The following is a 12,284-nucleotide window of genomic DNA, read 5'->3' on the forward strand; positions in this document are numbered from 1 at the left end:
TAACCCTGTAGTCCACACCTGGCCTAAAATAACGCTCTGGGGCTGCAAAGAAATTGATGCTGGCCTGGGTTCCCAGGCTACACAGTGAGCTCAGACTACCGGAGGTATGGACAAAGCCTTGCTTGAGCATCTTCTAGCTGGTGTGAGCTATGACTGGGCCAACATGCTGTTTTCTGCATTTGACAGCAGTTCTGTACACAACCTCAGTCTGTTCCCAGCCGGGTTTTCCCCTGCTGCCCGTTTCCTACCACTCGGCTTTCAAGCAGCCATACTCCAGGGGCAGGAAGAGGAATGTGTAATGCTATATTAATCTGTGACTCCCCTGATGCATCCTGTAGGCCTGCAGGCTTTACCGCCTCCTACTTAAGGAGAAAGGAATTCAGCAGGTCAGCTCTTTGAGAGGCAGAACCAAATTCCAGTGCCAAGGTGTTAATGGGGGAAAATACTGAAAGAGTTCGTTCGTTTTTATTAATATGGGAGGGGGAAGCAGTGCTGGGCTCTGACCTTATTTAAGTCAACAGGAAACAAGCCCCAGCACCTGAAATGTAAGGGGGCTCCAGTTCAGTTTGGATTTTTCTTTTTATTTAAAAAATAAACAAAAAAAACAACCCAGAGGAGCCCAACAGCCCCACCGGTTTAGCAGCAGAAAAGCCCAGGCTGAACTGCTACACTGCAACTCACTCACCTCAGCGGTCCGTTATCAGCCCATAGCTGGGAGGCTGGGGGCTTTCTGAGGGAGCTCTGCAACTTGCTCTGCAGTGGTTATTTGCAGGAGTGTGAGGTGCTGGGACATGCACAGGCTCAGCATCTGCATGTATTGATCTTCAGTCCAAGGTCCAACTCTTTGCTAGGTGGTTGGGTAGGAGACACTGGCTGGGGAGGGGTCCCAGAGTTGCTGTAGATTACGGAGGTAGTTGGGATTAACGTGCAAATTCACTCTGCCTGTTAGCTGTTTGTTTCAAACAAATCTTAGTAAATAATGCATCTAGGAAACTGAACCCTCTTCTGTTTGTCAGTTATCCACAAAGAGACTGTCGTCCAGACTCCAATGCTGTAAATCGCTTCACTGACGTCACTGCAGCTACATCAAGTGATACTAGCTGAGGATCAAGCACTCTGATTGTTGCAAAATGTTTTCTACTTGAAACTATGTGCCTGATGCAGAAATATCCTGCAGATGGTCACACAGCAGTCACTATTTGTTATCCCTGGTGGGTGACTGGTCAGCTATGTCACATTGTAGTTTTTTCTCAAATGGACAACTGAAGCCTTACCAGCAGGAGCCAGAAAAGTGAAAGGGATTTCAAGATGGCTGCAGGAACTTTCCCAGCACGTGCCTTCACGTGAACACACTTTTGCACGGACATCCAAAGACTCTTGCTTTCTGGGAATGTTCTTGCAAACAAACAAAATCACTTGTGTGAACATTCATGGCAAACAAGAGTGTGAATGCCATTTAACAGAGGTGTGGGTGTAGCTGAGGACTTCGGTACTTTCTTTCCACAACTTGCCCAAGCTTAGTTACTAATTTGTGCTTTTAAGTGAACTGTAAATGGATCCTGAAGCTTTTGTGATGGGTGTGTTTCTCAAGAGCTGATAGAACAGGGCCATGTCTACACTATGGGCACTACAGAGACACTGCTATGGTGCTACAGGATCCTATACTGATGGAAGGGGTCTTTCCATCGCTGGAGGCAATCCACCTCTTCAAGAGGCAGTAGCTAGGTCAACGGAAGAATTCTTCCATCAACCTTCCCGCTTCTAGGTCGACCTAACCAGGGAAATCAGGAGTGTGAATGTTTTTCACTCCCCTGAGCACTATAGCTATGTTGATGTAACTTTTAAGTGCAGACCTAACCTAGGTCCTCTCTGCAACCCACAGAAAAGGATTCACACCAGAGTTGACGTCATTTATTGTAACACAGTGACTTTAATGACTACCGTGAATGGCATAATGATATTTATATTGTGTAGGTGAGCATGTTAGAAATGGTTAGAGAGAGACAGTTCTCATCAGCACTGCCCAGGGGAGGGTGCTGAGTTTTAAATCCAGTGTTTATTTGAAACTATAGTTGGACGTTTCTGAAGCTATGTCTACACCTAGCACTTTTATAGGAAAAGCATTTGTCAGTGACAAAAAATCACCACCACTCCCAACTGACATAAGTTACACTGACAGAAGCAGCAGCACAGAGAAGCTCTCCTGCTAACACAGCTACCGCTGCTCGTTGGGGTGGTTTAATTATGCTGACCGGAGAGCTCTCTCCCACCAGTATAAAGCAGGTACACGGGAGACCTTACAATGGCGCAGCTGCAGCAGTACATGGTCTCCCGTGTAGACAGAGCCTAATCATATGGGAAAGCTGAGCAGAATCAGTTTGTTCGGAAAGATCTTCTTTCCAAGCCCTTGAAAACAGCACTGATTTTAGAAGAAGTCGGGAAGTGCTGAGTCTGGGCTGACCCAGAGCGGTGGGAATCTGTAATGATGAGTGTTACCGTGAAAGCATATGGGGACAGCACTGCCCTGAGAATTCCAAGAGGCACAGAACAAGTCCTCCTACGTTCTCAGAAGACGAGAGCGCAGCTCTGCTGAGCTGCTGTAACCTTTCAAGACAGCGATTTCACAGCCTTCCTTCAAAGTAAAGCCTTTTTTCAAGAGATAAAGTTGGGACAAAACCCAGCAAAAGCCTGAAAATTGGAGATTGTGCTCCACAAATCCCTGCTGTTCCCCCACGTCCTGCCCCTTGCACTCACCTCTCAGGTGGGACTCTCAGTGTACCTGGGAACTCACTTGGGCTGCCCAGCTTGCCTCGACTGTGAGTGGAGTGGTGGGTTCCCTATGGGGATGTGATAGCAGACTAAGCTTCTCTCCTCCCCAACCCCTTCATTTACTGGCCATAGCTGGACCTTACAGAGCGTATCATATCCCACATGCTGCTGTCCAGACAGACTGTGTTGGCCCCGCTGTACCAGGGGACCCCTGAGAGATGGCATCTCCCCCCACATTCCTTGTCACACATTGTCACTCGGTCAGGTTAGTAACCCAAACATGGCATCACTCTGCCCTTTTCCACCTAGTGTTAAACTGAGGGCTCAGATGCTCTAATTCACAGCAGCAGGGGCTATCCAGCTCCTTGTTCTCCAAGGAGTCACCCTCCCTCCTGCCAAGGAAGGTTCAGGAGATGGGAAACGCTGTGGAAGCCCCTGCTGCACTGGGTCAGTCCCATCCCTACTGAACGAAAGCACCAGAACTCTGACTCGCTGCACAAACTGAGCAGCCCCCATGTTGGCAGGTGCTGGGATCCTAGCTGTGAATGGACAGGGAGAAAGTATCTTCCACCCCCCTGCTCCCCACTCTATTAAGCACTAAGAGTTAACTGAGCTGTGCCTCTCTCTCTGCAAGTGCTCTGTGCTCTAATTTTTACAGACACTCTGAGGACGTTACTCCTTGATTCCAGACTGCGTTCATTTCCTGCCCTAGAGAGTGGAAATTAAATGATAATTGGAGGATTCTGGACAGTACAGTTTCTGGTGTGGAAAGGAGCATAATATTATATAACCCACAGTGAGAGGAGAAACCCAGGTTGGCTGGGCAAGCGCTCTCCCTCAGCACTGAGCAGAACAAAGTGCTTTGTTTGCCAAAGGTAACTGCATTTGAGCAGCTATAGCGAATGGCAAATTTATCTTCAGATGAACCCTGGACACACAGGGAATAAATCACTGGAATTATTCCCCTGGCTGCCACGAACTCCCTTCAAAAGCAGCTCAGGAAAACCAAGTAAGCCTGTCCCTTCCAAATGAAGCTAGAGGCACCAGAAGAAGAGCGCCGCAACCTCTTTTTAAATACATTGTCTTCATTTTTTTATATTCTCTTTCCTGCCAACCTCTGAAATATTTTTAGGATCCAGAACTGGAGAGCTAAACACCAGGTCTTGTATTTGTTTTATAAGTTTTAAGCAATAAACCAAAGATTAGTGTAACTCAATCCATGCAAGCCTTTATAATATCGAATAGACCTACTGTCCAATAGAATCAAACAAGCAGTTTGCCTCTGCTTTGTCCAAACAACCTGGAAGTCTGTTTAACTTACAGTAAAATTCTTGATCAGAAACGTTGCCCTGTACAAAACTCCAGCCCCAGGTCCAGGTTTACTGCCCTTATCTGAAATGAACAGGATTTGTTTTTCTAAAATACATGTAACCTGCTGCACTGAGGCTGCTTTGTGGCATGACTGAAGCAAGCCCATCCAGCCTCAAACTTCAGCGCTGCTAGGAAAACAAGGCGTTCCTGACAGGTTTATTTTCACTGCTTCCCCAGGTTAGCACAGGTTTAGACGTGTGGCTTGGGCTGTTGCTATAAAATGATTCCACGAGACTTAGGAATGCGAGGAAAGGTCCGTTAGAACAGAGGCAGCAGCCGTCCCTTTCACGTCACTGTCAATGGTGGTGGATGGGTCCCAGATATCAATACTAGGCTCCAGCCTAAGAGAATCAGAACCACCAGGAAGGAGCCCAGCCCAGAGGAGAATGTTTACATGCCTAGAGGCTGATCCTGCTAGTGTCTACGATACTGAATTTCGGCAGAACGCTTGCTGCAGAGAGGGGACACTCAAAGAGGAGTTACTCACAAAGTGGTAGCTGGGGCAAGTTCTAAAGAGAAAATGTCCCTTCGCATCCCCCCTCTGAGGCAGGAGGAGGGGCTGCTACCCCAGAGCAAAGTTCAGGTGACTCTTGCTATCGCTTCTGGAGGGAGTTCTTCTTTGGACTGGAGCTGCATCTCTCTCAGGCCAGCCTCTGCTCTGCTAGGAAAGGGGGGAAAACCAGGGGTTAGTAGGGACAGGGCCAACACCAGTGAGACTTACCTTGGGGCTTGGAAGCCTCTGTGGCATTGGGAGTGGTCATCGCAATGCAGACATCGTCCTGGGGGAACTGGTCGCACTTGAGCATTTCTGGCCAGTAGAAGCCAAAGAACTGCATGACGGGCTCACAGGAGTCACGCACGGCCTCGCAGAGCCAGCGGCAGGGATAGATGGGCCGGTCCAGGCACACGGGGGCAAACAGGGAGCAGAGGAAGACCTGGGTGCCAATGTGGCAGTTCTTGTTGAGCAAGGGCACCCAGCTGCTGGCCTGCTGCTTCACCTCGGCCATGGTCTCGTGGTCCAGCAGGTTGGGCAGGACCATCTTGTCATAGCCCACGCTGTGGCAGAGGCGCAGGTCCGCTGGGATGGCCACGCACTGCGGGGGTTTGGTGTAAAATCGCCCACTTTGGTAAGAGCCTATGTCGGACTGGAAACTCACATAGTCGTATTCATTTGCATGACTGCAAGCAAAGAGTCCGGCTGCCAAGGCCAGCAGAGCCCCAGCTCCGCTCCAGCTGGAGCCTCCTGGACTCTGGACTCTGCCCATCCTTTAAGCTGAATGAAATCAAGTTCCAGGAGCCTTCTGCTTCCTTTCCCCTCCTGGGTTGCAGGTCTGCAACGAAATCCTCTCTCCCGGTGCAAGGCAGAGGTCTGCCCTCCTTCACTTGCCTCTGAGTGACTGAGCGAAGGAAGCAGCCTCTCGCCTGGTGGCTGTGCCTGGAGCACCTACTCTGAAGGCAGCAGGACTGAGAATGGCCAGAGCTCTTGTTGGAGAGAGTTTCTGAGCCTCACACACCAGCCAATCAGCACTGAGCTGCCCCTAGTGCACTCATTTACGAGTGTCAGTCACAGACTCGATTAGCCAATCACCTCCCTAGCACAGGCTTATTTGGGTATAAGCTAGATACAGGTCAACTCCCCTTAAAACAAAACCCAAAGCTGCACAACAGAGTGAACTGCATCTTCCCTGCAGGAAGCAGCAAACTTCTCGGATGCCAGCTAATGGAGAGAGCTCATGTTTTACCTTCACAGTTGCACACGCTGACTCACAAATCAACAAAGTCTTAGTTCCCTGCAGCTCCAGGCAGGCGAGTGACATGTCTGAGAGGCTTGAGCACAAGCCCAGGAACTTTTTGCTCCTTACAGAGTCTGCTGTGCTGCCAAGTGCAGGACTTCTCTTGTCAACACTTTCTGAAAAGGTGAAGATATGGCAGTTCTGCAGTTAGCATTGTCCAGCGGCCCAGAGAACAGTCCACCTGTTCTTGCAGTTTGAAACCAGCACTCCGTTCCCGGCTGTCTTCCCCTAAATAATTACTACTGTAGGGGATGCGGGGTGTTAGAGAGGCAAACATTAATAACACACGTTAGCTCATCAGAGCTGCTTGTATCCATCTGACAAGCCCGTCACTCAAACACACATTTGAGTCCAATTTGTTACCTAAGTGAATAGTCCTGTCAGCAATTCTCTGGTGCTGTTCAGCTCCAGAGCACCTGGCCAGGATCAGTAAATGGTCCAACACCTTGCGGCGCAGGGCAGCTTTATTCCCCAGTTCCTGATGGCTGATAATTCTCCTCTCAGGACAGAACTCATTCTGAGGAAGCTGATTGCTAGAAGGTTCCAAAAGACTTCAGTCATGGAGGGGAAAGGAGAGATGCCTACATAGGAGGCTCTATGCCAGGTCCAGCTGGGTTCACATGCCCCCGGGTCTGGACGTTGCAGAATAAACAATTCAAAGCAGTTGTGTTTTGCAGCGATTCCCTTTGTCCCTCAGCAATGGCTGCACGTGCTGTCTCCTGGTTTCTGTGCAGGAGGGGTTAATTCAGCAGTAGTTTTATATTTGCCAGCTGCCTCCAGAGAAATCCAGGGTCAGAATCGGATGTGTTAATTTGTATAATTCTTTCTATTGACTCTGCCAAGCTGTGCTGCAGTGAGACAGACTCACTGAAGGGCAGGTTTTTTAAATCAATGGGAGGCATCTATGCACAAGAGGCACCTAGTCTGCATCTTTAGGCACCTAAATACCTTAAAAAATCTGTTCCGAACTGTATAAGGCCTTGTGCCCTTTGCCATCAGGGAATTTAGGGTCTCTCCGAAACTCCCAGCTTTTCTGCAAACAGCATTTCCAAAGCTGCAAAGTGTTTCTGGGAACCTGGTCTGGACTCGGCAAACCTTACTTCCCGATGGATGGAGTCCAAGAAAAACTATGGTATTGGCAGAAAAAGCCAGGTTGTTTCTTAAAGAGGTATTACCCATAATGAAATTCAGCTGGGGCTTGGTGGGGGCGGCTATGTGACAGCAGCAATTTTGTGGCTTCTCTGAATCTCAGCAGCACTCTTTCCTTTCCTCATAAAAAGGGACACAGTGGGGAAAAGTAATGTTGGTAGCCAGCAGCTTAACTCTTCTGCTGTTATGAATGGTCCCATCCCAGCAGCCTCAGGGGCAGTCCTTTGGAGTGTTCATTCTTAGGACGGTCAGAATACCTGCCCCGTTCAGAGTTTTCTGCACCTTCCCTACCAGTACCTGGTACTGGCCATTCCTGGAGAGTGGGCTGGACAGATCCCTGGGCTAGGGCACTGGGGCAGCACTCAGCATTTTTTGGGGTTTTTTTGCTCCTCCCTCCTCCCCCCAGTGTCCCAATATATTTTTCATCTCATCTGGTCACCCTAAGGTCACATGAAAAGGCAGGTCAGCTTAGTTTGCTCCCATTGTGTTTCTTCAAACCCAGCTGTGACTGTTGCTTAAAAATCACATGACTGAGAGGAGTTACCCCGAAGTGAAATGGAAAAGCCTCAGAAAGCCCCTGCACTGTCTGGATTCCTATCCCCACAGTGGGGACATCGACAGGAAATGCATCTCCGGCATCTGGGTAAGATGGTGGTGGTGAGGAGGGAGAGGAAAGTAGTTTTAAAAACTAGCTGCCACTCCAACAGCACCCTTTGTCCAAGGCACCTGTGCCCACAGGATCCTTCCTGGATACCTATGTAGCTATGGCTGCAACCAGCTTCCTCCAGCCCCCAGAGCTGTTCCCACTTGTCAGACACAATAGGGGGCACAGGGATCCACGCTTCCATGACCTCACTGGACCTAGCAACAGAAATAGTCACAACCAAAGTTTCCGTTCGCCCAGAATGGGGCAGGACAGGCTGCTGAGAGCATGGCACCCTGGTACACTGCTCCCAGGGCCAGATCCAAGGCTTCATTCCTAGCCTTGAAAGGCCTCTTCTGGAGATTACCTCTCTCTCTCTCGCCACCTGTGACTGTATCTTCCCACCACGGTTACATTAATCAGGAGACACGGAACCATCAGCCCTCAGGCTGACACTTTAGAGAGACAGAGAGAAAGTCTGACTGGCTGCTGCTGCATGCCTATGGAACTCACTGCCACAAGGAATCAAGATGACCTTGAACCTTGCCTCTGTCAGAGGCCAGTGGTGGGGGAGTGCAGAGAGACAGGATCTGTGAGGGCACAGAAATATTATTTGTGCAGCGCTGTGGCCCTTTACGAAAGCTCCTTGAGCAGGGCCCTGTCTGTTGATATGGGACGGTTGCGGTATGAACAAAGGGCAAGGTGCCGAGATGGGAGCAGAGTGCAATGGCTGATCCACGTTGGAAAAGGAGAGACATGGAGACACTTGGTATGGGGTATGGGAAGCTGCCACGCGCATAGAGCAGCCTGGGTGGGGAAGGGAAGGCAGATATCGAGTGTTTTACACACATCCTAGCCACCATGGATGTAGAGGCTCTCTACACAAACATCCCACACACAGATGGAATACAAGCTGTCAGGAACACTATCCCTGACGATGCCACAGCACAACTGGCTGCTGAGCTCTGTGCCTTTATACTTACACACAACTATTTCAAATTTGATGACAATATATATCTCCAGATCAGTGGCATTGCTATGGGCACCCGCATGGCCCCACAATATGCCAATATCTTTATGGCCGACCTGGAACAACACTTCCTCAGCTCTCGTCCACTCACGTCCCTTCTCTACCTATGCTACATTGATGACATCTTCATCATCTACCCATGGGAAGGAGACTCTGGAAAAATTCCACCACGATTTCAACAGCTTCCACCCCACCATCAACCTCAGCCTGGACCAATCTACACGGGAGGTCCACTTTCTTGACACCATGGTGCAAATAAGTGATGGTCACATTAACACCACCCTATATCGAAAACCTACCGACCGCTATGCCTACCTTCATGCCTCCAGCTTCCATCCCGGACACATCACACGATCCATTGTCTACAGCCAAGCACTGAGGTACAACCGCATCTGCTCTAACCCCTCAGACAGAGACCAACACCTACAAAATCTCCACCAAGCATTCTCAAAACTACAATACCCGCACGAGGAAATAAGGAAACAGATCAACAGAGCCAGACGTGTACCCAGAAGCCTCTTACTGCAAGACAAACCCAAGAAAGAAACCAACAGGACTCCACTGGCCATCACATACAGCCCCCAGCTAAAACCTCTCCAACGCATCATCAAGGATCTACAACCCATCCTGGACAATGATCCCACACTTTCACAGGCCTTGGGTGGCAGGCCAGTCCTTGCTCACAGACAACCTGCCAACCTGAAACATATTCTCACCAGTAACTGCACACCGCACCATAATAACTCTAGCTCAGGAACCAATCCATGCAACAAACCTCGATGCCAACTCTGCCCACATATCTACACCAGCGACACCATCACAGGACCTAACCAGATCAGCCACACCATCACTGGTTCATTCACCTGCACATCCACCAATGTAATATATGCCATCATATGCCAGCAATGCCCCTCTGCTATGTACATTGGCCAAACTGGACAGTCTCTACGGAAAAGGATAAATGGACACAAATCAGACATTAGGAATGGCAATATACAAAAACCTGTAGGGGAGCACTTCAACCTCCCTGGCCACACTATAGCAGACCTTAAGGTGGCCATCCTGCAGCAAAAAAACTTCAGGACCAGACTTCAAAGAGAAACTGCTGAGCTTCAGTTCATCTGCAAATTTGACACCATCAGCTCAGGATTGAACAAAGACTGTGAATGGCTTGCCAACTACAGAACCAGTTTCTCCTCTCTTGGTTTTCACACCTCAACTGCTAGAACAGGGCCTCATCCTCCCTGATTGAACTGACCTCGTTATCTCTAGCTTGCTTGCTAGCATATATATACTGCCCCTGGAAATTTCCACCACATGCATCTGAAGAAGTGGGTATTCACCCACGAAAGCTCATGCTCCAAAACGTCTGTTAGTCTATAAGGTGCCACAGGATTCTTTGCTGCTTTTACACTTTTCTATGTCTCAGTCACACAATTCACTGCTCAGCTTTAAACATACAAATGTCGGCCAGAGGACAAAGAGAAACCTCTGGTATCTCTCATTTAAAGCAGCAAGCCTGGAGAGTGGGGCCATTTTTCAGACCACTTCACTAAGTGGAGCTGGATGTAAGAACAGGCATGTGTCCCCAGGAATCATCTCTCCCGTATCCAGCTGGTCCCGTCCCTTTGACAGCCAGTGATAACAGGAGTTAAACACGTCTCTGTGGGAATTACACTTTCCTGGGCTATTTTGTGGGGCTGGCAGCTCCTTTTGTTTCCCAAGGTCTTGTTGGTTTTGTGATAATCGCTAGGACTAAAATAGAGGCTGTATTGTTTAGGGGACAAAGGGGGAAGCATGTCTATCCCGGGTGCAGGCAGCCCAGCATTCCTGTCTTCACCCTCCTCCGGCCCCAGAGAGCTATTTTTCCAAGTGGGAACTAGCCTGGTGTCTCCAAGACACCATTACAACCACTCCCTGAGCATCCCCCCTGGTAGTAAAGAGAACCCTGGGACCTGCTGTGGTGGGGTGGGTACAACAATGACACATGAACTGACATTGCTGGCCTGTGTTCAGAAATCACTGCCTCAGCTCCTGTCGCTCGGGGTGGCCCTGACTCCGAGTGCCGTCTGCCTGTGATTTACTTCTTCCTCTCTCCTGGACCACCTCAGGCCTGGCCCGGCTCCTAGGTGAGCTGGCGCCAGCAATGACCCCCAGCCTGGGTGAGCCCTCACACTGGGTGCTCCAGTGGCATCCCCTCCCTGCCATGCTCACAGTGAAGCCGAGCACAGCCTAGAGATTCATGGGGCTTCATGGAAACGCCTCAGACTGCAAAAATGGAGCTGAAAAAGTTTCTGAACTCCTCCAATGGTGTCCGACCATCCCCTGGCACTGGGGGTAAATGCCTCCTGCCCTAGAGCCCTGGCCACATGGGAGAGGCAAAGAGGGGTCCAGCTCTTTCATGCCCACATGGAGCTCCTTGCCCAGGCGGGGCTGTGGCCCATGGATCCCCAGTGACACACTTCCCTAGCTCCCTTCACTGCAGCATGGGAAGCGCAGCAGGTGTGGATCGTCCTGCAGAAACACCTGGTGACCAAGCCAGCTAAACTCGGTCCTGAACCCCTGCTTCCCTTGGGTCCAGGGTCCTGAATTCTGGCTGCCAGATCCATCAGAGTCAGGAGCAAGGGAGAATCCTGCCCTGCACACAGACCATTAGATCGTGAGCCGCAGTGGGCAGGCACCGGAGCCTGATCTCCACCACTCCTGCCTTGCCTCGGCCCATACCCGCCCCCCACCACCTCCCAGCGCATTGCTTTTGTGCCCCACTCACCCTGGGGAGCTGGATTTAATTATCTTTACTATATGCTATTTTTATAATTTATTTATTTATTTTTTTAACAGCCGGAGCCCCAAAGAAGCCAGTGGGATACAGCCTGTTTCAAAGGGGCTTTGCATATGAAAAATAATACCGAGTGACAGGTGATTGGCATGCAGTACGGACACTGGAACACAAGGCACCACACAGCGAGAAGGCAAGTACAGCCATGCATTTGTCATGGAAAGAGGGCGCACTGGGGGCAGCCATCTGACCCTGCAGTTGTCTCATTTCCTGTATGGAAAGGGTGCATTGCACCACGGGGCTCAATGCATATCTGAAAGGTAGCAATGATGCCCCATAGCACTGCAGAGCTCAAGCTTGCAGCGTATGGCCGTGGTATACCGCATGAGAGGAGACCTGCCGCTGGGAGCCCCTCGCTGCTAACAAAGTGGCAGACTGGGAGCCCCAACCCCTGGTTATAACCCAGAGGATCTGAGTGAGGAGGGAATTCTGCATCAGGGACACACGGATCTTCAGAATGAACGATGCCTCCTACAGGGCTCTGGGATGACGCATGACAAGAAAATTGCAGGCACAGCCACGTCAATATGTAGATCAGGCTTTCTACTGGCACAGATTAACCTGGCCTCCTCTGCTTCCCTTCAGCCTGTCTTTTGTCCTTCTTTCAAATAACTTTCGGGTTCCCAAAGGAGTGAGCTCAAAGTGGGGGGTAGGAGCATTGGCAGGGGCTAGTCACCTGGGATATGTGAG

General features: G+C 50.0%; 1 protein-coding gene across 1 annotated transcript in view; it reads right to left on the minus strand.

Annotated features, from left to right (window-relative positions):
- The window catches only part of SFRP1 (secreted frizzled related protein 1), a 45,670-nt gene extending 39,740 nt beyond the window's left edge, over positions 1–5,930 (minus strand). Inside the window, exon 1 of the mRNA XM_050940244.1 lies at positions 4,862–5,930. Within this exon, the coding sequence (XP_050796201.1) occupies positions 4,862–5,405 (544 nt within the window). The 5' untranslated portion in view covers positions 5,406–5,930. The remainder of the gene's footprint in view (positions 1–4,861) is intronic.
- Between the last annotated feature and the right edge of the window lie 6,354 nt (positions 5,931–12,284).

This window comes from Gopherus flavomarginatus, chromosome 2 (assembly GCF_025201925.1).
Source record: "Gopherus flavomarginatus isolate rGopFla2 chromosome 2, rGopFla2.mat.asm, whole genome shotgun sequence".
NCBI classification, from domain to species: Eukaryota; Metazoa; Chordata; order Testudines; family Testudinidae; genus Gopherus; species Gopherus flavomarginatus.